This window comes from Tachysurus fulvidraco, chromosome 15, assembly GCF_022655615.1.
Source record: "Tachysurus fulvidraco isolate hzauxx_2018 chromosome 15, HZAU_PFXX_2.0, whole genome shotgun sequence".
Taxonomy (NCBI): Eukaryota; Metazoa; Chordata; class Actinopteri; order Siluriformes; family Bagridae; genus Tachysurus; species Tachysurus fulvidraco.
In genome coordinates, this window is record NC_062532.1 from 12312060 (window position 1) to 12337213 (window position 25154).

General features: G+C 37.5%; 1 protein-coding gene across 1 annotated transcript in view; it reads right to left on the reverse strand.

Moving 5' to 3' along the window:
• usp43b (ubiquitin specific peptidase 43b) overlaps nucleotides 1-25154 on the reverse strand; it is a 75894-nt gene that overhangs the window by 29812 nt on the left and 20928 nt on the right. The window contains exons 3-4 of the mRNA XM_027141539.2: nucleotides 12647-12747; nucleotides 2693-2785 (exon numbers count right to left, since the gene is read on the reverse strand). Of these exons, the coding sequence (XP_026997340.1) occupies nucleotides 2693-2785; nucleotides 12647-12747 (194 nt within the window). The remainder of the gene's footprint in view (nucleotides 1-2692; nucleotides 2786-12646; nucleotides 12748-25154) is intronic.

Below are 25154 nucleotides of genomic sequence, written 5' to 3' on the forward strand. Positions count from 1 at the left end.
TGTTTGTGTATCGAATACATGTTAGGTATTAGAGATCTTTAACGCAGTGTACCCTTCACTTATTAAATTCAATTAAGGGATACGACTGATGAAAAGACTGTTGGAAAGAAAGTATACTGGATGCAGAGGATATGAAGTCTGAGGAACAGCCCTTATTAACCTTCTGTGTGTGTGTGTGTGTTTGTGTGTGTGTGTGTGTGTGTGTGAGAGAGAGAGAGAGAGAGATGCAGAGCCAAGCACACCCTGGCACCATAACAGGAGGGATGTGAGTGTGGGACAGAGAGGCTGCCCAACTCTGACAACACTAAGGCAGCTTAACACTAAATCAGCCGCTCTAATTACCAGCCTCACCTCCCTGCTGCTGGAGCAGCCTGTGTCATTAACACTGTCTTGGCATTGTATCCAAAAAAAAACCCCCACAAAAAACAATGTCCTGACACACCAGCTCACTACAGTTAAATAAACACTGCACAGAACAGAGAGGAAATCTCATAAAGTGTCACATGCTATGCTTATTGTTAAGACTTATCGTAAGTGCAGGAACCGTATAGTCATCACGCTTTCATGTGACATTTAGCTCAGCTGTAACACAATTTAAATCTGGGTTATTTAAACACAATACGAGTGTATACATGTGCAGCATATGTAAATGAGCGTGTGACAGCGTGTGGGAAGATTTGGGAGCATGTGTACTGCACGCCCCTGTGAGTGTTTACACTTGTGAATAGGTGACTCGTCAAAAATGTCAGGATTTCCCCTGCAGGCCCAAGCGCAGTGCTCGCAGGGTGCGGTGAGCCTCACGGTTCCAGTCTGAATGTGCTATTGTTTTTGATATTAGGAGGAGCCCTTTCAGTCGATTGTCGCTGAATGTAACCAGACAGCTCGGCCCTGTTCTTCTGAATGCTTGGCCTCCTGAAGTGCTGCTATAAATAGATATTTCCTCTTGTTCCTACGTACTACATAACAGGTGAAGATACCAGAAAGCACTGTTTGGTTTACACTGCAATGCTGGCCATCAATTCCAAGTCCAGACCAGTGAGAAGACTCTGGAAAGGACTATACTAGGGCTTTGATAATACTAACCCCAAATTCAGTCAGATGTGTTAAGGTGGGGTTTCGATTCGGTTCTTCGGCTCCGAGAATCTTAAGCAGTGCATATTGAAATAAAAGCAAAGGGGAAGAATAAAACATTAGTTATCTGGCTGAACTTTTAATGGTGTGGACATTGAAAGGGGGTGAGTCTGAAGCACAAAGTGTTCCTCCGCTACGGGATATGAACTTCCAGATCATGGTTATATCTGTAGCCTGGACTGAATGAGACTCCTGAATGTAGCAGGAAGAGTATGCTTTGTGTGTGTGTGTGTGTGTGAGAGAGAGAGACAGAGAGAGAGAGTGTTGAGTCATGATATCGTCTAGTTTTGCGGAATTAATGCCGCTTTTTTCACGCACATTCGACAGAATCAGCACTGTAATGTTTTCTTCCTGGCAGCCAGTATCCTCCCACACACCAGACCTTAGACCATGTCAATTTTCCTAAATAAGCTCCCAGATGAAGCTCACGTATTACCAGATCTCACGTATTGCCTGTGCACCTGTTTAGGGATATCTTGGTCGTAAGTCGTACTGTATTATAGTGCTTTTTGCACTTAATTTCAAACATGTCATGGTACAGCCTTTATTGAAAAGTTATCTTGACCTCACTGTGTACAATAATTACTGAGCCATTTCCTTTATCTAAAAGGTTTTAGAGAAAGCTTGTTTATTATAAAGTACCATAGCCTCTCCTAATTTAAGCTATAAGTGGCGTGTATGACAAACAGCTTACGTCATTATGCAGTCAGTTGAATGTTGCGTGTATACACAGATGTATTTAATTAAGAGCCTTGTGTAAAGTAATAATAAATAATAAATAAAATTCATTAAGTATTTCTGATCTGTGCAGCTCTCCAGTACTGAATTCAGAGACTCCTGCTCTATGACTGGTCCAAAAAAGCAGTACTAAGACACCTGGGCCTGTATTCATGAAAATTCTTAGTGCAAAATGTTGCTCCTAGTGATGAAACTTTAAGAAAATTCTCAGAAATGGGAGTGTTTCACCTTAAGATAAAAGAGAAGATCCTAGTAAAGATGAAAGTTACTCACAAAGCATCTTAACCCTCAGAAAGTCTTAGGAGTAAAGACAAGGACTTTTAAGAGGCTTAAGAGTTTCTTTGGCAGAAGAGAAAATGGCCAAAAGGGGAAGAGGGAGAAGAAATGTATACATTTACATTATATTTATAACATACAGATGTTAGCGCATCTCTAATATGAGATCGGTCATGAACGTAATCCCTACACGATATAGTCTCAAATTTATTTTGTCTCTTAATATAGAGGCAAAATAAAGGCTTATAATAGAACATATATTGGACAACCAATCAAAGTCTTCAAAAGAATGTGTCATACCTAGTAACAGGGTTTAGCTCCGCCTCCTCTGTAAGATAAAAGTGTTTGTATTTTCCTTGCTCAGAGATGCTCTGAGATTGGTCCTGAATCACTCTTAAGCTGAGATTCCTAGTTAGACATTTTTAAGCTAAATTAGGAGCTCTCAGAGATCATCCTTTGACTCTTTATGAATAAGGGCCCAGATGTTTATCAGCAGTCAGATGTTCACTGAAAAGGAGCGTGTGGTGTTGAGCTATACTGTACTCACCTGGTCTGACGCAAAGGGATGGGAAGAGAGATGCACAGGAACGGATCGAATGTGTGACTCTGTTTAAGGCAATGAGGACATGTGAGCGATGACCTAGGAGAGAGAAGAATGATACAAATAAATAGAAAAATGAGGATATATTGGATAGGGTTTACCCTAAATTGTTGTTGTTTTTTTAACTTACTCTATCGTACGGTTTGATGGAATGTTGTTTTTTACAGAGTGCATTAACAACAAGATGCTTTTGTGTGCTATTAACAAAAAGAGAAAGAAAGGGTGGAGAGGGAACAAGTGCTTCCGATCTATTTACCGTACATAAGCAGGAACTCCCGTACATAAACAGGTACACGGACGTTCAATTTTTGTTAGTAAACCAAAATGTACAATCGTTGTGTAACGATTGTGTAAATGTCATGGAACACGGAGATACAGGAAAATAATCAATTTCATTGTAGAAGTTGATTACTTTCTAAAACGACACACTTTTATCTAGCAAAATCTAGTCATAATTTATTATCTAGTAATATGCCTGTATTGGTGTGTTACGGGGAGTGAGATCAATTGTAAAGGACGTGATGTCATGAAAAATAAAAAATCTGATGGTTTCTGCCAGACAGATGGAACGCTACACACAAACGTTTCCAGTTTATTGCATCATTCTTACCACTGCCTTTAAAAAACACTCTGTAGCTTACAGCTAATTCACACATGTGCTTTGCTTAGAAAAATCATATGATGTTTCTTCCCTGACAGTGAGATGATGTGATTTATGAGAACTGATCCAAAATTAATATTCTAATTATCCAATAATATCTAAAGACAAAACTTCAGCTAAAATGAGACATGGGGAAAAAAATAACAGCATCAATATTCAACACCTGGCACTGAGAGAGAGAGAGAGAGAGAGAGAGAGAGAGAGAGAGAGAGAGAGAGAGAGAGAGAGAGAGAGAGAGAGAGAGAGAGAGAGAGGTCAGGAGAGGGGAGCAGGAGAGAGAGAGATCAGGGGAGAGAGAGAGTGAGAGAGAGAGAGAGAGAGAGAGAGAGAGAGAGAGAGATCAGGAGAGGGGAGCAGAAGAGAGAGGGGGGAGAAGAGAGAGAGAGGGAGGAAGAGAGAGAGAGAGATAAAACAGGATAGGGAGGCAGAAGAGAGAGAGAAATAGAGAGTGGGAGAGAGAGAGAGAGAGAGAGAGAGAGAGAGAGAGAGAGAGAGACATACAGAGAGAGAGAGAAAGAGAGAAAGATAGAGAGAGAGTGAAAAAACGATTGAGAGAGATTGAGAGAGAGAAAGTGAGTGTGAGAGAGTGAGAGAGAGAGAGAGAGAGAGAGAGAGTGCTTTAAGAAAGGTCTATTCAGCTCCAGCCAGCTGCCTGCTCCCTTCTTCAATAACAGAGCTGCAGCTCACCCACTGAGTCTCTGTTCCTGAAAAGACACCAATCAGCCGTAGCTGCTCTCTGCATACAAACAACTCACTCCAGCTGCACAGATGAGCTGCTGAGCACATTACTCTGAGCAGCCTGTACACACTCCATACACAAGGCTGGTACACCACATGTGCAAACGTATTTAACTACATATAGCTTCACACCACCCTTCAAACATGACAGACAGAGCAACAAAAACATGTCATGAATCTCAAAGAACTTTGATACATGTTGTACATGATGCCGTTACAATTTACAGGTTAAAATGAATTACAAAACATAAATATATAGAAAATGAATTCAGTGAATTGAAAGTTTGGTTTAATGTTTACACAAACAAGTCAGAAGGAAAAACTTCTGCAATTAAATATTTTACACTGTAGACATTTACCCTTGAACATCAGATCAGCTGCTTCCAAACAAATGAACATTTTCATGCAGAAATATCCATTATTTTTTATTTATGATACAAATTTCCAGATCCTTTAGATGTTGTCAACCTAAAATCCATGTGTAAATGTGCATCTTAACAATCAGCTCTAAAATCTGCAATGCTTAAGAAACTGCTTGCAATAGAAAATAGATATCTTCTAAAATATGCTTTTATCACGGCTAAAAAATAATCTCCTCTAACACACTTCTTCCCTCTACATGAGCATTATCTTCTATTCTTGTGCTGTGCAGGATGACATCTATGTAGGTGAAAAGTTTCAGTCAAGATTGATTTTCACTTTTAAATTAAATACTTTCAATTAAATGAATTGTGTAACATCTCCACCAGTCATCACCTGAATCTGACAGGTTAAAGCCTAGACATGTTTTTGAAGGCTGATCATTTGAGAGGAAATAGATATTATACTACTTCACTCTTGGAGTCTCCTGAAAAACCAATGGAGAAAAAAATTCTGAAATACAAAACTGCCAATGAGACTCCCAGATTATACAAAGGGCTCTTTTTTTTCCTTCTGTCTTTCCAAAGTTTGTTATATTCCAGTTATTTCCAAATGCTGTTTATGGAAGAAAGTTCATGATGAAGATTACAATCATTTTGATTAAATAATAAACCCTTGATAACATAATAACATTCGGAAAATGGTGTTTTACAGTATTAACCGAACCCTAACTGTAATTCTGAACTGTTTAAATAATATTAAATATATTCATATATTAAAATATTTATAATATTGTTATATTAAAATAATATGAAATATTACATAAACAGCCAAGATTTAAAATCAGATATTAAAATCCATGTAAATCAGTTAACTCAATTAACTTTCTCACTAGAGGTTTATTTATTTATTGGGGATAAGATTATCTAGTTATAAATCTAACATACATCATTTATGATACTTCAACATTCTGTCCTGTTTGTTATAAATCAGTTTTTTTTGGTATTGTAAGAAAACAAAACAATGAGGGTGAAGATCTTAATGAAGAAGTTTAATTCCAGCGTAGTAGTGACAAAATACATGAAGTACTTCGGGTTCATCGGAGTCTAGAAGAACGCAAGACAAATCCTGCTTCTGCTTTTATACTGTTTTTCACTTTTAATGTAAATTGAGTGTAAAAACTGAGTGCCTCCCAAACGGCTGGGTGATACTACCGTCTAGTCGGATGTCTTTAAATGGCAATCACGCTCACGTATACCCTTTGTTCAGTGACGGTCCTTGATGTCCTGCTGCCGCTCCTATACTAACAATTAATCAAGGTTATTCATATTAACTTATGATACTTAAGCCTTTTTGGGAAAGAGCACTTTCTGGCATGTATCTTGAAATGAAACTGCAATTTCTTATAGTGTACGCTAAAGTTCTACATAAATGAAATGAAATTAGTATTAAATGTGCTGTATGTTCGATACACCAGCTGTTGAATGTGAATTTTAAACACAAATGTCCTTGTGAAAACCCCCATGTGGACTCAGGAACGAGTTTGTCAGGAATCTGAGACTGTTCAGCTTCATGGTATAATCATGAAAAAGTATATTCAGTCAAAAAACAGGTTTTTCTCTCCCTTGTTATAAAGAGGAACTAGTTTTTCTGCATTATCTAAAACAATTGAAAACAATGTTTTGGGAGAATGTTTGGTGGCTGTCTGCACCGGGCGTGTAGTCAATGCTCGGACAAGGCTCTGGTTTAAATAAACTGTGCTAAAGCCGTCATGATGCGAGACTGTCGAGACAATGACGTCAGACTGGTGTGCTTTGTTCATTGACACAGTAAACTAAAGATTTGCTGTGACCTTTTTTTGAGTCTGTACACGTCATCATGCTGGTATTTGCTCCTTTTAAGCTACGACTCGATCAGGAAGGAAGACAGAAATGAGTGAATGAGCAAAGATCACGAATAGCCTGAAAACAATCTCTACAATCTGCTGACTTCTTTTGCTTCACATTTGGCACTCCTGCTCATGAATCTTCTGACCTGTGCCCTGCTTTATTAGACGGACAGTCGAAAAATTCTGAACACTCTGTAGTTGGGTTTAATATAAATACTATAAAATTAAAAAATATTATTTTATTCGGATTTAACTGATAGGTCAATATGTCATACAGTAGTTTCTAACAGATGATACAGCACCTTAACCACTTCAGCCACCACTGAATCCTACATTCTAATCTTTCTAATCAATCTTACATTTTGTCTTAGTTTTTAAGACAAAATGTAAGATTGGTGCCGGAAAGTGGCAATGTATTGCACATTGCTCCAGAAAAACTGTTTTATTCTTGTTTTATTATCTTATATCCAGTCAGCGTCCATATTTTCACTCTCTGACTATGACTAGCTGTCTTTGACACAAACAAACAAACAAGCAAACAAACAAACAAACAAACAAATAAATAAATGTAACAATTCTAAATGTAGTATTAAATTAAAATTTTAACCACGGTTACTGTAAGAAATGTTATGCTTAACTGACTCCCATGTCTTATAAGAAATCAGACTCCTTTTAAAATGTCTTCCTGTAATACTGATAGAATCGTAATTAGATGTAAACAAAACTAGGCATTAGCAACTGCACACAGTGGGAAATCCAAACGAAGAGAGATTCACATTGGTGAACAAAAAACAAAAAACTTCCTTTTTCCTGGTTAACTATAATCTCTTTCATGTGAATTGGGAATAGATTAATGAACATTTTTTCAGTTTGGTTACACTGCCAGGGATGTAACATGGCAGTCGCGGTGCATGAAGGCAAACACTGAAAAACAACACAAACAAAAACAGCTATCATTACACACTTTTCATATCACTTCACAGTAGCGGGTGTTATGTAATTCTATCACAACTGTATCATAATCAAGAGTATTATTTGGGTTAAGGTTAAGGAAAGCAGAGCATGTACAGTTTCCAAAATTAATAACCTGGCACGCTAGAGGTCTGTAAATAAACTTGTCTTGTAACGATTGTAATGATTTTCTGCAATTTACAGAATTGTGTACAGTATGTATGGAAGATGTTGGGTTAGGGTTACAAAAGACAGAGCAATCACAGTCTGGTCCATAAATATTTGGATGGTGACATGATTTTCCTAATTTTGTCTCTTTACACCACCACAATGGATTTCAAGTGCAGACATTCAGCTTTAATTCAAAGGGTTGAACAAAAAATATTGTATTAATCATTTAGCAATTAGAGCCATTTTTTACAAAGTCCCTTCACTATCACAGGCTTTTAAATAAGTGGTCAAACTACAGAAGAATTATTTTGAATACTAGGATGCAAATTCTTAGCAGTCAATGACTGCCCGATGTTTGAATCTCATGGACATCACTAAATGCTGAGTTTCTTCCCTTGACATATTTTGCCAGGTCTTTGCTCTAGCTGCCTTCAGTTTCTACTGTGTTGCTGTTTCTTTCTGTCTTCAGTTTTGTCTTCAGTTTTCATATTTTTTTGCCTTAAGAAGCTCCTGAGTTGCATTTACAGTATTTTTTAGTCACTATCCATCTGTACCGTGAAGATATCATCCTACTGTATGTTTTTCTTTGACAAGGAAAGATTTCTGTAAGCATCCATTTCAGTTGTCTTCCCTGGACTTCCAAGCCTTTTGGTGTTGCTAAGCTCACCAGTGCATTCTTTCTTTTTAAGAATCTACCAAATAGTCGATTTGACCACTTCTGAAGTTTCTGCTATTGCTCTCTTTTTTTTTCAACCTAATGATGGTCTCATTCACTTGCACTGTCACCTCTTTGTCTGTGTTCCAATGAATAGCTACCAAATTCAAATTCTTCCACTGGATTCAACTCCAGACCTATTTAAATTACAGGCCATAAATCAGCTTATCGTCAATTGTGAACCATGAAAATGGAGGTATTATGTAAAAAAATAAAATAAAATAGTGTACAGGCACAAAACAAATATTGTGTCACTGTCTAAAGAAATATATGGACCTGACTGTATGCCTTCCAACTTAAAATACTGGACAAAATAAACCCAAACACAAAGGGAAATTCTTGCTATGCTGTATTATAAGTATACCTTTTTTTGGTCTATTTTCTATGTATGAAACCTATGTCTAAGAGTAGGTTACTGATGTTCAGCTACCAATCTTGAGATTCTGTTACAGTCGGTTTGCAGGTTTATACGCCAAATTCTCTAAGCTATGCCCACTTTTATTCTAAAAGAACATTTAATATTCACGTTATAAGTGCATTAAAACTTTATGTTAAGCTTATATTCATGTTATGGAACCCAGAGCAGATGAACACTCACATGACTGTAAACTAAATTTGGTTTGTGTAGATGATGTTTATGATTTTCTAACATGAATTATTATACGTATTAATGAGCAAAGATTAACTTTACCACATAGCTAGTAACTGTATATCCTAGCTGGCTAAAATTTTGAGTATTTACAATAAGGGATAAAGTGTTAGGGCCTTTACAGATTAAGTGAGATTTCTAAGGATAAAGCCTATACAAATCCCTACATAAATTGAAGTTTGTGTGTGTGTGTGTGTGTGTGTGTGTGTGTGTGTGTGTGTGTGTGTGTGTGTGTGTGCGTGTGTTTAGCCTTGCAGGAGTCTGGAATGGACATGCCTAAGAGCTGCGCTGACGTAGGTAAGTTATTAAGTGTTTCAGGTTGGATAGAAGTCACTGGCTAAAATCTAAACCACTTATTTACTGCTTTCTCTTTTGAGAAGAACTTGAAGGATAAAAAACATCAGTGATGCCTCTTGAGATGTTTATGGAAAGCTGTCTTTAACAGTTAATAGTTTAATAGTCTGTAACAGTGGCTATGAGTCAATCTTTGATTACACAATGTTTCTTGATAGTTTATTTCTACTAAAACATAAGCATGAGGTTCATTTATCAACCAGGAGCTGAAGCTGTTTCCAAAGCTGGCAATGGAAATAACAGCATCTTAGCTTAAATCATTTTCCTAGCATTTGAGTTGGCAATTGAGTTGGCACAGCCCCCAAAACAGACATTTGCAATGCTGTGAAAAATTCAATATGCAATAAACAGCCTGTAACTCATCAAAAGTCTCAACTCATGACAAAACTTCTTCAGAACTATAAAATTAGGCTTTTCAGTATCAGTGTTATGGAGGAACGGACCACAGTGATGATACTTGGGCGCCCTGCCCAGATAATTCAGTGAGTGGCAAAGATTATTTTCTTACTTAACAAAAATAACATTTTATTTTTTAAAATATATGCTCACTGTCCATTTTATTAGAAACACCTGTACACTTGCAAATTCATGCAGTAATCCAAATAGCCAATCACATGGCAGCAGCATAAATCTTGTAGATACAGGTCAAGAGCTTCATTCAATGTTCTCATCAAACATCTGAATGAAGAAAAAGTGTGATCTCTGTGTCTCTGTATCCATGGCATGGTCGTTGATTAAATATTTGAGTATTTTAGAATATGATGATCTCCTGGGACCCTGAATCTCTTGAACCTTAAGGCAGATGGTTTACACCAGGAGACGGTCTTCCAGTTTTCAAACACAATCCTGTGCATAGAATTCCTTAGTTCCTCTACAGCTGTGTAAGTCAGCGATTTGTGCTGCGTTTGGAACGCTGGAGAGCCGACTCAAATATCTGCAGTTACATATCTACAGAGACATAATATCATTTTGATGTGCAACTGTAACCAAACTGCTTCGAGTGAATTTTTCCGACATCTGTTTTGTTTGCCACAGAGTAATGTGTAACAATTCAGAGCCAGAGTCAGTTCTAGCGAGCATGCTTGATGTGTGCTTGACTCTCTTGAGGCAGCATGAGGGTTATATGTAATACTTACACAATATCCATCCTACTCAAAATATCTATAAAAATGTATCTAGAACAGTGTTTGCCGTCCTGACTTGTAGATTTCAGATGTGTGAGAAACGCTGGCCTCCGTCTGTGAGGTGGCCGATTGAGATGTTCAAAAGACAGAAAACTGTTCCACAGAAACAGAGACTGATGGGTATTGATCACGAGAGTTACTCCAGGAAAAAAGAAATTCTATTACACATCTCATTAAACTCAGATTATTTTATTAAACTCTCAATCATTAAAATCACCCACTTAGTCACTGATAATATCTGTTCTCTCTTTCTCTATTGTTCACTCATGCTAACCCACAGTGAAGCAGGTTTAGTCCTGGATTTCTGAAATGATCAAGCGCTGCTCATTAGCACAAGCAGATTAGTAACGAAGAGGAAAAACACAAGCACATTTTAATAATGGAGGTCCGTGAATCACACACAAAGCTGCAGCACTACGGTGCTTTAAACAAGCTTTAAAAAAAAATACAAACAAATTACAATACAATACAAACTCCACAGTGGGCTAAGATTTTTGTCAGTGTTCTTATTTGATAAACTATAAAAAGAAATCAGGCAATAATACTACTATTAGCATTAGTGTTGAAGAGCTAGCACTGATTTGTCTGAAAGTGTTGTCAGCATACGTTTACTGTACATGATGTGTAGCAAAGTAGTTCTATCTCCTGTTGTTTTCAAGATCTCACACGTAATATGGATATGTTATGAGAACAACATCTCAATCTTCAAGTATAAAATCTTACTTGATGTATAAACTTAGTAGTACATTTTGTGCTTCAGTATGAGCGTAAACTGTGCTGTGTTTGTGAATCGCTGACCAAATCGAACTCATTGTTAGCATACTCGCTAAAACACACAGCCGTTTTGAAGGGAATGGACTTCTCTCTTTCTTATTATCCCTCAGTGTGTATGAGCTGTGTGTAGGGTTATGTGTATATCACAAGTGAAGATGACTGTGACAGAGGCTGTGTGAAGAGCTAATGTAAATTAAAAAGTGTCCAAGCACGTTTGTTTGGGTGTAAAGCTTGTTTGTTTAGGCTTAAAATAAAAAATCCCAACGTCACAACTTAACAAAATGAGGAAGCTGATATCAAGCCTTAAAAATCCTAGCCATGGGGTATTTGTTTTCCCTGAAGCTTGTGTCTGTATGTGTGTATCTGTGTATGTGTGTGTGTGTATGTGTGTGTATGTGTGTGTGTGTGTGTGTGTGTACTGTATGTGTGTGTATATGTATGTGTGTGTGTGTGTGTGAGAGAGAGAGAGAGAGAGAGAGAGAGAGAGAGAGAGAGAGAGAGAGAGAGAGAGAGAGAGAGAGAGAGAGAGAGAGAGAGAGAGAAAGAGAGAGTTTAAGGCTAAACTACACAGTGTGGGAGGATATATGATAAAAACCTCCAGGATGTTCTTGCCTTAAAGCGAGAAAGGAGCTGTTGGAATGCAGGGTGAGCCAAGTGTTTCAAAGTACTCCAATTTTAACCGGATAAAACGATAAATCATTCACTTATGAAATCTCTCGTACGTCCAGCGTCGACTAAAATCCTGAACCCTGAGGCTATGAACCTTAACTTTATGGAAGTCTCTAAAATGCTGGTCATCTGTTGTACAGCCTGTGTGGGTGAACAAAATGACTTTAGAAATAAAAAGAAATAAAAGTACACAATTATGTATGTAGTAACCATGTCCCCAAATATGTAAGTAGTAATGTGTTATCCTTTGTTGGATATTTTACACTCATCAGTGTTACAGTACATAAAATGAAAAATAAATGTGGATCAGTTCTGATCTCAGAAGCTATAGAAAATTCCTACAATTCTCCAAGCTTGGATTTAAAACCAGAAACCTGGGAGCTATAGTATATGGAAATAAAACCACCTTCATTACCACACCGTGTCAACCATAAAACTTATTATAAACAGGGATAGTAGTAATTAAGCATTTAAGAAAACTATACTGTAAATATCAATGTGACCGAATGAATGAAAGATATTCAGATATATTTACATTTCATATGAAACAGCTGAAAGTCAACTCATCCAAATAAAAAAAAAACACTCTGCTTGAATGAAAAGTATCATCTGAGGTAACTGGTGGTAATTATCTGTTGCTTAAGAAGTCAGACATTTGAACGCTACTGTATATGTAGCTTGTATCCAGTGAAACAGGATACTTTTTGAGGCAAACCTCTGACCTGTAGCTGGTAGTGTAAGCTGTAGTGCTGTATAGTTATATATGGTTATACTGTAGGTACTCACTTGTACTGTGCCTGAAAGTGTGCCTGGACAAAGCTGTGACGTTCACCAGGCTGCTGATTTGGAAGCTCAGAAATAGCTAATTCGTCTCCTCCTGCAATATCCTAAAACAACAACAACAAAGAAAACACAGTGGTTCAAAATACACCTTTGTCAAATACCATCAATAGACACATCCAAAAACCTTACTAGTAATGCTTTCTAGCATGAAATGACAAAACCAATATATCGTTTATAACAGTGTCATTATTGTTGTTGTTTTTTTTTTACAGCCGGTGCTGAGATCAATAGAGTGCAGTCTTTTGTAAGAAATTACAAGAAAGGACAAGTGGGTCTTTTATCTGATGTGATCTCAAGCCAAAACCCCCAAGTCCCTCTGTTTCCTACTGTGAAGCTGAGCTGTTACACCAAATGTCCTAATCATAATAGGAAGAAAGACAGGTCTGGCCTGACTTTCACACTTAAACCAGATGAGAACATGACTTGATTAAAGAGGACTGTCTTCCTTTTCTTTTGGCCTTAAACTTTCATGTCGAAATCAGGTCTCTCATGACTATCTGATCCTTGACCTATAGATTGTTTTAACATATGCCATATAAAACCTTGTGTGAAAATCTGTATACACCTTGATGGTTAACGCTTTGTATCAGAAGCCAAAAAATGTAATTTCCTCCTGTTTTGATGTTTCTATATTCACCATTGAATTTATTTATTATGTCATTTACTCCTTGATGCTGAGTGAGGAAAAAGAAAGGGTCTCTTCTGAACCCTGGACATAACCAAAAATACATGTCCACAGCTCTCATCATCATGTTTTCCTTTAATGTGAGTCAGCCTTTTGAAGCAAATAAGATTAGGTTGGTAAAAGATGCAAAAAGAGATCAGACAAACAAGACAAGGTCATCAACAGCCAGTGAGGGAGACTGGCACTGCTGAGCACCGACCTACTCGGAACAGATGTGTAAATTAAGGAGATACAGTATATGGAGTAGAGGTAAGAGGAGGGGGAATCTGGTTATCATTGAAAGCATATGATTAAACTTAGGCTATCATGTCAAAGCAGTGAGTAGCTGAAGAAGTCTTGCAGGTGCCTACACCAGCTATAAGCGAGACCGAGGATTCGTTGATGTCTTGCTAATACTAAGTAGATTAACTTAGAGAAGTTAAACTGGAAAACAGCACATTCAAATTTCAAGTATATGTAGTCTAAAAATAGAGCGTAACGACTACACACGGTACTGTAGTCACATAAACTAAAAAATATAGAAGAAGGTTATTTTATGGTTGCCCATGAATGAAAGCCGATCTGCTCAATTCTTAAAGAACTCTGGAAAAGCATTTTCTTTTTTCATTATCGCGGTCTTCCACTAACAAGTTCTGCTCCCCCTAATCTCTTATCTTCCACTGCCATTTTCCTTGCGTATCTCTTCTTTCTTATTCCTTTCATTTAATACCTCTCACTTTTTCACTCCTCATCCCCACTTTCTAATCCAATTCTCCTTAGCCAATAATTAGGGTCTTGAAATGCATGCAAAGTGGCACTTGCACATACAATGCGGGACAAAATACTCTCCAGCTCTGTTTTTAATACCTCCCGAGGTTGAAAGGTTCAGTAGTGTCTCTGGTGGAATTAAAGGAGCAGAGATGAGTTTTGTGGTGCTGCTAGTGCAGCAGGTTTATGAATGAATATTTATCAGGAGGACAACATAATGCATTAAACAAGAATAAAGATCCGTACAAGTTAAGTTATAATACTGAAAGAACCATCAAGTATTATGAATATACACAAGATACCATACTGAATGGATTAATAGAATATTACTAGACATCTAACATATTCTAGTCACATAATAGGGTGGAATCAAAAAGTGTGATTGATTTTTTTTTTGTTTGGTAAGTCTTCATCAGGAATCAATGATGCATAAGAGTTTGTGGACACCTGAGCAGCAAACTCATGTGCTTGTTGAACATCCCTTTACAGATTTAATTCCCCTTTGCTATGATAATATCCTCTACTATAAATCCATTACAGGTTGTAAAACGTTTAGGAAGACTTTTCCACTAGATTTCCATTCAGTTCATTCAGCCACAAGAGCATTTGTGAGGTCGGACAGGTGACCTGGGGTCTGTCAGTGGTCCAGTTCCAGTTAATGGGGTTGAGGTCAGGGCTCTGTGCAGGCCATCTGAGTTCTTCCACACCAACACTGACAAATTATGTCTTCATGTAGCTGGGCCTCTTAGTTCCAGTGAAGGGAAATTGTAAGGCTACACACTACAAAGGCTTTCTTCACAGTTGTGTGCGTCCAAGAGTTTGGGGAAGGCGGATATATGGGTGTCATGGTCAGGGTCCCACAAATATTTGGTCATATCGTGTAGCAAATGATTAGAGCCCTTATTTCAGTGAGGTCTCAACAGATTTCCATACAAAACTGTGCATGCAAAGCTATCAGCTGGGCCACTGTGCTGAGTAGACTGCTGCATAAATGCATTCTGTTTTTATCTTTCCACTGAGGAACGGAAAAACACTTCAGAGTGTGCATTCGCCACATGGCCTTATCACCTCACTGAATCCTCCTGACAGGCCTGGTTACTGCTGTGAGGGAAACACAGAGTGTATGATATCAATCTGTTTAAATAATGGAATACACACAAATGTAAGAGCTGTTCCAGGATATGAACCCTGGCCCTCTCGCACCCAAAGCAGGAATTATACCCCAGACCAATGAGCCAGAGTACCCCTCCTGGTGGTCCAGTGGCAACATCCTATGCTCTCGTGGCTGCAGTGTGTGTTCGTTTCCCAGGAGGGGAGCGATTCCCAGTGTGTGTTCCTTTCCCAGCCACTGAAGAGCTAACTCTCAGTGCCAGTCCTAAGCCCAGATAAAATGGGAGGGTTGCGTCAGGAAGGGCATCCATCATAAAACCTGTGCCAAATCAAATATGCGGGCCATGTGATCCTCTAGGGGCAGGAACAGTACAGGGAGCAGCCAAAAGACCAACAACAACAAACAAATAAAGGAAGGCACACAAACATGCATGCATTCTATCATCTTTCACATAGTGCATGCATTCTAACAGCTTTAACATAGTGCTATCTAAATGTTCTTAATATAAACTTAAAATACTAACAATGTAAGTGTAGTGTTCATTTGCCACCATTTATTTTTCAAGTGATTCCCATTGAGTTCTGAGAAAAGCACAGATGATCTCAAAAGATACTATCACACTGCTATCATGCACTAATCCTGTATCATTGGTTATATTCATATTAATACTAGTCCGATGAAGGCAGATGAGTATAACATACACCAACAAAGGGTCAAATGTTTATTGCTTCCCACTTTGCTCCAAACCTTAAGTAAGTAATAAACCACAATATAGTGTTGTTTAAAGAAAATTATCCACAACAGAGTAGGTGTTAAATAAATCAACAGAGTGGGTGTTAAATAAATTTTGAATTTCACTTTGTTTATCATATACCACTGCAATTTGTTAATCAATACATTTGTTAAAAATTCAATTTTATCTGTTTATAGTTAGGTTATAGGTTAAATCTCTCCAAATTGCGTATTCAGTCTAACTAACACGGAAGCATCATGAATAACAAATGGACTTTTTTGAGGACCCTGGTGATAAAAAAGCTTACATCTATTTTGCCAGGGGTTATGGAGTTCACAGCAGACATATACTTTTTCCTGAATGCTAATGATGCGTCAAATAAGTCCAGAGGAATAGACTTTGCTTTGAATGTTATCTACAAGTAAACCACCAGCATGTGGTTATTATTCAGGAGCACATTTGAAGCCCTATAACCTTATTTACCTAGGTTAAACCATTATATGTTTGTCAAGGTTAATAATTAAGACCACAGGATCTTCATGCAACATGCAGCGGAAGATTTCATAAATCACTGAGCAATTCAGGCTCTAGTCAGGACATTTCATAAATCACACACTGTGTGGTACGGGTGAGCTAACCATAAATAACCCCATTGTCTCCATCAGCAACTGAACCGTCCATAAGTGTAATAGCTGTAATTATATAATTGTACACATATAATAATAAATATCCACAGTCTAGATATGCATAATGCATTGTAATAAAAGAAGCTACTTCATAAGTCAATTCCTTTAGGTTTTCATGATTATTCGCTGGCAGAATTGAAAGCAAAATCAAACAAAGTCCATGATATTTGGAGGAGCTTATAGTTTTTCAAATTTAACGCAGAGTTTCCGGAGATTTGGGAAAAGTTGTGTGTCACGGTGAGACAAAGGCGAGTGAGGATCCAAATGCAGTTTATAGTTTTACTAAATCAAAACAAGAAATAAACAACAAATAGGCAGGCAAAAACAGGGAACAGGAACAGAGACATAACTAGACAACATACTACATCAACATCGACTAACACCAGGGGAGTGAACAAACAGAGTAGATATAGTGAACAAGAACCAATAACAAAGCAGAGACAATCAGAGACAAAGACAACACACCTGAAGGAAAGACTGAGTACAATTAGTGTCCATGGTAACCAAGAAGTGGGCAGAGCAAACAATTAACAGGGCAAGGCAGCAGACAGAAACAAAGGAAAACACAGACAGACTCATTACATTGTGTGATCACAATGCACATTTAGCTAATAGCTAATGTCACGCAAAAGTACAGCTGTCATAGATATAGATCTGACATGCGTCTTGTAGTGTTTGCAATTTCACCAAATAATAATAATTTCAGCACATAATAATAATAATAATAATAATAATAATAATAATAATAATAGCAGTAGTTTGTCTATGTATAATGTATAATTAGAATTCTAAAACTATAATAGTATTTACAATTAATTGATGATTATCATATGAATCGCTTACTCTGTGCACAGAAGCCGCAATCCTATGGAACTTTATTTACAATCCTTTTATTAAATTTTTAACAAATTATAAGTAAAAAATATTTTGGAATTAGTTTGCTAATATTTTGCCCCGTTAACGTGAGACACATTCAAATGAAGCCCCATTTAAACAAAGAGATATGCGTTTTTTTTTGTCTTTTTCATTATCCTCATTATCCTGACACCTAGCATTGAAGTGCAGCAACAAAAATAGGCAATTTTCTCCATCCATCTACCTGCACTTGTCCCTCAGCCACGATGAGTGACTCTGACTGTGTTGAATAACAGACGTCATGGAAAGAACCTTGAGAAGAAGCATGATGGTTACTAACAAGGAGAAACAAAAATGCAGAGGCCTGGAGTTGTAGAAAATGTATTATATCCATTTGGAGTTGTTTAGCCAAAAAGTTTGAGAAACCTTGGTCTAAAGTTTTCTGTCTGTTGTCTTGCCTTGTTTTCCACTTTCTCTGAGTTTTTCACTCCTATTATATGAACCTTAATGTACTTTTTTCCCCAGTTAATAAAAAAAAAAACCCTCAAATTAAATAAAATCACATTTAGCTGAGAAACAAGTTTTCTTTAGACTTTCATTTCCTCTTAGTACTGAACTGTTTTTCACACCAATTAACAGATCAACACTTCACTGTCAAATCTCATAACATCATATTTGTCATACTGTAGCATTTAATTGCTGGGGAATTTCCCATAGATAAGAGAAAGTGATAAAGCCGCTTGCAGGGCATGTGAAACAGTTTTAATATTATTGCAGTCCAGTCTTGTTAATGCTAATAAACATGATCTATAGCTAACAAGCTCTTTGCGGGAGAGCAGGAAGGTGAAAAACATCAAAAGACCCTGAGGATAAAGACAGTCTGGTGCGGTTTGAGATACCAGGTCCACTCAGGAATCATTTGATACACTGCCAAAGCTGCAGGCTGGCAAAGGTGTCAGGTCTCAGTGGCAGACTTGGCCAGAGCTTTGACATATTTCCTCTAAAGCCTCCTGTTCAGGTATTAATGTAACAGCACATGTTTCTTCAGTAACTGAATCTAAATTCAACAGAATTTGACTGGTTTAGTGTGTGGTTAATATTGAGCAGTCAGGAAGAAAGAAAAACTACACTTGCTAAGTAACGGCACACAAATATACAGTAAAAACATCACTCGAAACATTTTGATCTACCTCAAAGGTGACCTTGGGCTTGTTAAATATCAGCCACGTTCTATTTTTTTTTTTAGAAAGCAAGCTGCCTGACTGACTGATATCTAAATTCATTTATATTTCAATTTTAATGGTGCACTTTTGGCATTTTTAACAATTTACATCGTCATAAAGGAGATTTACGCAAATATACAAATTCAGGATATACATTTGATAAGCAAGCCACTAGCCAGAGATGATTGTGTCATGGCAAAGGTGAGATGAAGTTTGTAAGAAATCGTAAGAGGAAGCAGACAACAGATAGCGATTCTACATAATTCCGCTGTGCACCATATGAAAAAGAGCAACTGAGTAACCAGGAACTTCATTCTAATTTTAACATGAAGTCTGTTTTGTTGAAGTTAACTGTTCAGTGATGGAGGCTTGATTGAAAACCATTTGTCCAAAGCTATCTTCATGGTCATACTATCTACAGCAATCTCATGTATCGATAGTTTATCCACGTGGATCCATCCTCAGAACGGTCTCCAAGTGTTGAAGTCCATCAGGTAAAACAGAAGGGGTCAGGATCATTGTGAGCTCAAGAAAACATCTGACTTTTTTTTTAATCCTAAAGCAATTCTATTTGAATTTTTTTTGGTTTGGATTTTCGTTGCTACGTCAAATTAAAAGATGGCATGATGTATAGGTTTTTCAAGATTTTATCTCAACATCCTACAGGAGCGTTTTTTTTTCATTTCCACTGTGTGTTTCACCTAATCATTTGTACATAGTCTACATTACTGGACCTTAATTTCTTAATTACACACATGAAATGTTGCTATAACCTGCTGCTGTCATAAGTCTACTTGTGTCAACAAAACAGGCATCCTTATTTAAACCACACATTTGACTACATACTGTCCGGTGCTATTTAATGTTTGTATCTGTCTGGTAGTGTTCTGTATTGTCTTTTCTTCTTTTATCCTGCACTGTTTGCACAAGGTTGCTCTCATGCACTTTTTTTGTACATATTTTTTAGCCCATAGTCCAGTATTGTCCTATGTAGCTCTGTGTCTTTCAGAAGCATCAGGGTCCTCTAGGAATGCCCTTTTATTTCACTGTATTCTGTATCAGCTATATGACAATAAAAGCTTCTTGACTTGACTCGACATTTCCTATGGTGTACTGCATATGCTAGAAGTTACACTTTTGACATATTTGCAAGTAGGGAGTTAGAATTGTGGGTCACATATTAATTTTTCAAAACATATAAAATATAGTCATTCATGGGAACATATACACATACATAATATTCTTATTATAAAATAAAGAAATCACAAAATGCACACAAGAGATCTTGCAATTTAGTGCATTTTAACATCGGTTGTTCTAGCTTTTGCTTGGCAACATCCTACAATAGCCTTACCCACTTTTCCTTCTAACAGTCATCTACCCATATTTCCCAGCGGCTCCTGCCTACAACTACGCAACAGGTAAGAAAGGATGAATAACGCTGACATCAGAATTGTGCTATTTTTCTAAAATAGAACTCATCGGATATGTTAAGGTAGAAAAATGTTAACTGGAAGAAACCTGATAGTCTGACTGCCAGCACTAGTTGTTACTAGGAGAGTCTGGAGAAAGAAAAAAACTAACTATTTTCCAGTCCAGTATATTTACATGTGTATATAACATGTGAGTAATACATTTTTTGGGATGTAGATAAATGCTTCACTGTATAATCACTGGCTGAAATGGACTGAAATCAAACACACTCATACTATTCACAGTTCACGGCAGGGCAGGCAGCGTGTCCCCTGGCAGTAGTCATGGCCCACATTTGTATTCATGGAGCACAGTATACAGTAGAGAAAATGGGAAAGGGGACAGCGGTAACACAGCAGGGTTCTGTGGTTCATGCATTACTATACTAAGAACAATCAGTCATGGCAAAATGCAAAATGATCTCTATGTTTACATTCATTTTACTGGATTTAAATTAGGCTTATATTTGATGTGAAAATATATTCCATATAGTTAAAGTTTGTATCTTGCATTTTCCAATTTTAACATTACAATAATATAGATTATGAAGCCTAGATATTTTGTACTCATTTTTAACATAAAACTGTCTTATACTAAACAGAACTCAAACCATATTGTTACAGAAATATATTAAAAGGCTAATCTAGAGACTAAAGGACCCCGATATCTCACTAATACTTTAATAATCACCTTACGGTTCTGCTCCACATCGTACACTCTGTTGCAGCTTCCCTACATATTTATAACTGTATATAACTGTAAGTTCATTGTTTACAATAGTTTACCTCCATATATGTATACTATCTGTCTATACACTCTTTATTATCCTGGTTACTGTTGTACATACAATGTACATCTTGCACACCTTGCACAGACATATATAATTATATTTATTTTGACAGATATTGAGCTGTATATACAACTAGCACATATTCTTTTACACATACTACCTACTTTATCTTGATTTATTTGCTGTACATACATGTACATATTTTTAGCACTTGTTCCTGCACAACTTCTACCATTTGCACTTCTGAAAGATGCTAAACGGCATTTTGTTGCTATGCACATATCTATCTATCTGTTTTCAGCGATGACAGGATGACGGACAGACTTGAAGGGCTGGTGATAGCGATGAGGTTAGTACTAAAAGGTCACAGTTAGGTATACCATTGCCCACTAGAAGAAAAAAAAAGCTCTTTGAATTTACCATGTGAATGAAGAGACTAAAGTTAACACAGTTAATGTATATCATGTAAACATCCATCATGGACATCCAACATGATATACATTAACTGCGCTAACAGTACTCTGTTCATTCACATGGTAAATTGATTTGATCACATATTTTTTGAAGCTTTTTGAAGAATAAAATCAAACACTGAGCTCACACCTGAGGTGAGATTAAAACCCATGAAGCTAACACGAATGTATACGTGCCATTCTACCATGTGTGCATTAATAGCTTAATTTTAATACTATAGTTCTAATTCCCATCAGTGCCGACATCCTTCTGAGTTTTCCTATTGTTTCTACAATAGTTTACTTTAATTCTACATGAAATTTAGTTCAGTAGAAGCCATGAAATCACTATTCTGTAAAACTATGTCATATTTAAATTTGACTGACCTTTTATTTTTCAGCATAAGAGTTATTTCATGCATATTAAATGTAAAGTACGTTTTGTATTAAAGACAGAGCCAGGGTTTTTTTTTGTTTGTTTGTTCAACAGGTTTACTGTTTAGGCATCTCAGCACTGTGGCTTGTAACAGTAATCCATTAAAGTGAAAATGATTGTGTCTTTGGAACAAAATGTCTTCCTAATTGTCTCTTTTAACTTCCTCACTGTTGTCCTTCTCTAATGGTGGATCTGACACCATCTTTTCATTTATAAAAACAGACTTTATGGTTACCATCTTTTGTTTAGAGCTTACTGAACACTACATGACATTTAAATGCCCACAATTGCTAGACATTCCACAGTCAAATACCTTTCTTGTGAAGCTACACAACCGTTCCAAGTTCTTTGACCTGACGGATCAACAACAATAAATGGATGATCCCGTTCCATTCACACATTCAACCAACTTTTGCAAAACAAAAAAAAAGTTTTCATTTGCTCTTTATGTATAAATGCAGTGTGCTTCATGGTGGCACCTACAGTACTACAGTACCTGCGGCAACACGAACATCAGCCAGATTATTTTCAGAATCACAAACTTGACTAAAAGATCAGCAATCATATAGGTTAACTCTCTAATAAGTAGCAGACATTTTTCTGTTAAACATATGGAGAGATAATGACGACACAATGCAGACATCAATATCTGTTAATTTATTTTGGGATATGATTTGTCTAGCACAGGAGAGCCTGACTGATTTTTGTATCAAAGGTTTTCTCTACGGCAGCAAAATGTACACAAAAACTTTACTAACACTGTGAAAAGACTACAGCGGTAAAGCTCATGCAGATTTAGCTCTAAACCAACTGACAGGAACTTTAAACCCCAGGCTATTGTGTGGGCTGGAAAAGGCGACGTTGTCATCGCTTAATTTGACCCGGCATGTCAGATGAAGCAGAGTGCTGAACGAGTAGGCTGTTGATTTGAATGCACTGATTTGCAGGCTTGTCCACACACAGGCTGGAGCAAGAGGATAGGACTAATGCGGCAGCAGAACTCGCAGTTAGGGCTCCTACAACCTGGATTCACTTTAGGAACGTTCATAAATAACAAGAGGACAAGAGGAAGGCTGAAAGTGCATTTTTTATTTTGAAAGCTCACATTAAAAATGGATGTGATGGCTCGTAAATCAAGAATTGTGATCATAACTATCATCATGCTCATATTGCAGCACTCGACAGAGGCAAGATTGTAGTGATTGGCAAAAATGACATAGCCCCTGCCACGGCCTCAGCACGCAGGCCATTGCCAAGTAGGGATATCATCAGTGCTGTCTGATTTGAAACTTCCACTTGAATTAACCCTGGTGTCATTATGCTACCCAACATGGTACACACCAGTCACGCACACGAGAATGCAGCCGATCGTGCTGATGGGGTCTGAAAGAATTTTATAGCTCCAGATCAGCAACCTGATGAATAATTTAGGTTTGTGAAAACAGAAGGATGGACACGCAACCCTGTAAAGTGCAACTCGGATGGAAAAAGAAGGTGCGGGAAAAATGTGCATCGACAAAGACACACAGTGTAAATGAATAATGGACCTCTTATTCAAGTGATAGCAAGACTACCTGCTGAGGTCCTCTCTAAAAATAGCCACTTTAGAGGACAGACAGACTGAGAGAGAGAGAGAGAGAGAGAGAGAGAGAGAGAGAGAGAGAGAGAGAGAGAGAGAGAGAGAGAGAGAGAGAGAGATAGGGGAAGAGGAAGAGCACCTCTAGCTAGGGTATATTATAGCAGCTGTTCCCAGGACAACTATTCCATTTAACTGACTGGAGAGGGTGATACATAAGCAACGCCAATAATAGATTGACGTGCACCACATATACTTTCACTGACTGTCAAAATGTTACACCTTGATTTTCAACGTGTCAAAAAAAAAAAGGATTTTGTCAGTTTAAAATATCTAACCAGGTTTGAAATAGTCTAACAAGGTTTAATGTAAATAAAACCATCACACACATAAAAATCGGTAAAAAAATACCAGAGCAGTTGTATTTGGTTCTGGTCAGATTGCAGACTGGGTTAGTCATTCCTCTCCAAATAGCTCATGCACCATGGCGAGTTTGGGCTTGCTTAGAATCAGCTATTTTTTTCATTTTGAGGGATAAATCACCGTCTGGTTGAGGATCCTTGATTAGGAAAGAAAACCCATGATTTTTTCTAGAAAGTATTCACCGACCAAGGCTCACCATGCCTTACTCCAACTGTTTGTTTGCTTCACTTCTCATTTGCAAACTTTGTTTAGCTTTATCCTACTGATTTCTGCCTGCTTCATGCCGAGAATGATCTCGCTGCATCCTGTTCCTATAAACATCTCACTGTCTTTACACATCACATCCATTACATGGTCCATGGAAAATGCTTTCGTATAAAAAAACCATCTAATTCGCTCAGGTGCTGACCAAGTTCACCATCTTAAGATTAAACTAGTGAAACTAGACCCAAGTTCTTTCACATCACCTCATTGCTTTGCTTTTGCCAGTTGCTTCCTTTTTCATTTGATTCAAAACACTGCTTGCCTTAAAAAGATTGAAAGGGACCAGCATGCGCTTGTGTGTGGACTGTCTGATCAAACCCTGGTTTGTAAGAACCCTAACCCTTTCAAGTCATCTTTCAAGACACACGCAAGATTGGGTTATGGATAAAGCATCTGACATTGAGACTGAGTGAAGGTCTCGCTGAGAGCAGTAACCAGAATTAGGCTGAAACTCTGAGCGTACTGCTTCTGCTTACACTGAAGATGACAGAATATGAGTATGAGTGAGGAGTTTGTAGGACTGAGGATGGAAAGACAGAAATTCTCCACTAGCCCTGTTTAGTAATTCACTCATTCTTTCATCTTCTGAATCTGCTTCATTATGGTCAGGGTCAATCTGTGGATCCAGAGCTTATCCTGGGAACACTAGGTGTGGGGTAGAAAAACAGACCCATGCTTTTACACATTTATTCACACCTGGAGCAATTCCTTATCACACTCTCTGGTGAATCTACTTTTTGATACACTTTATTATTTGTTACTGTAAAAGCCAGGAAATACCACTAACTGAGGTTACATTGTTTTAAAAGCCCTCTTTTGTTGAGTCCCCTATAAAGCTAAGACTGTAAGCCAAATAGCTTAAGGGAAGGAGATCTGCAACTCCATCAGAATGTGTCTGTGATTGATGTTCTCCTACAACATCAGTCAGTGGCTGACAAAGTCAATAGGAGCCTTCGTTACATTCTCTGTCCTACACTATGGTATGGTATTTTAAACA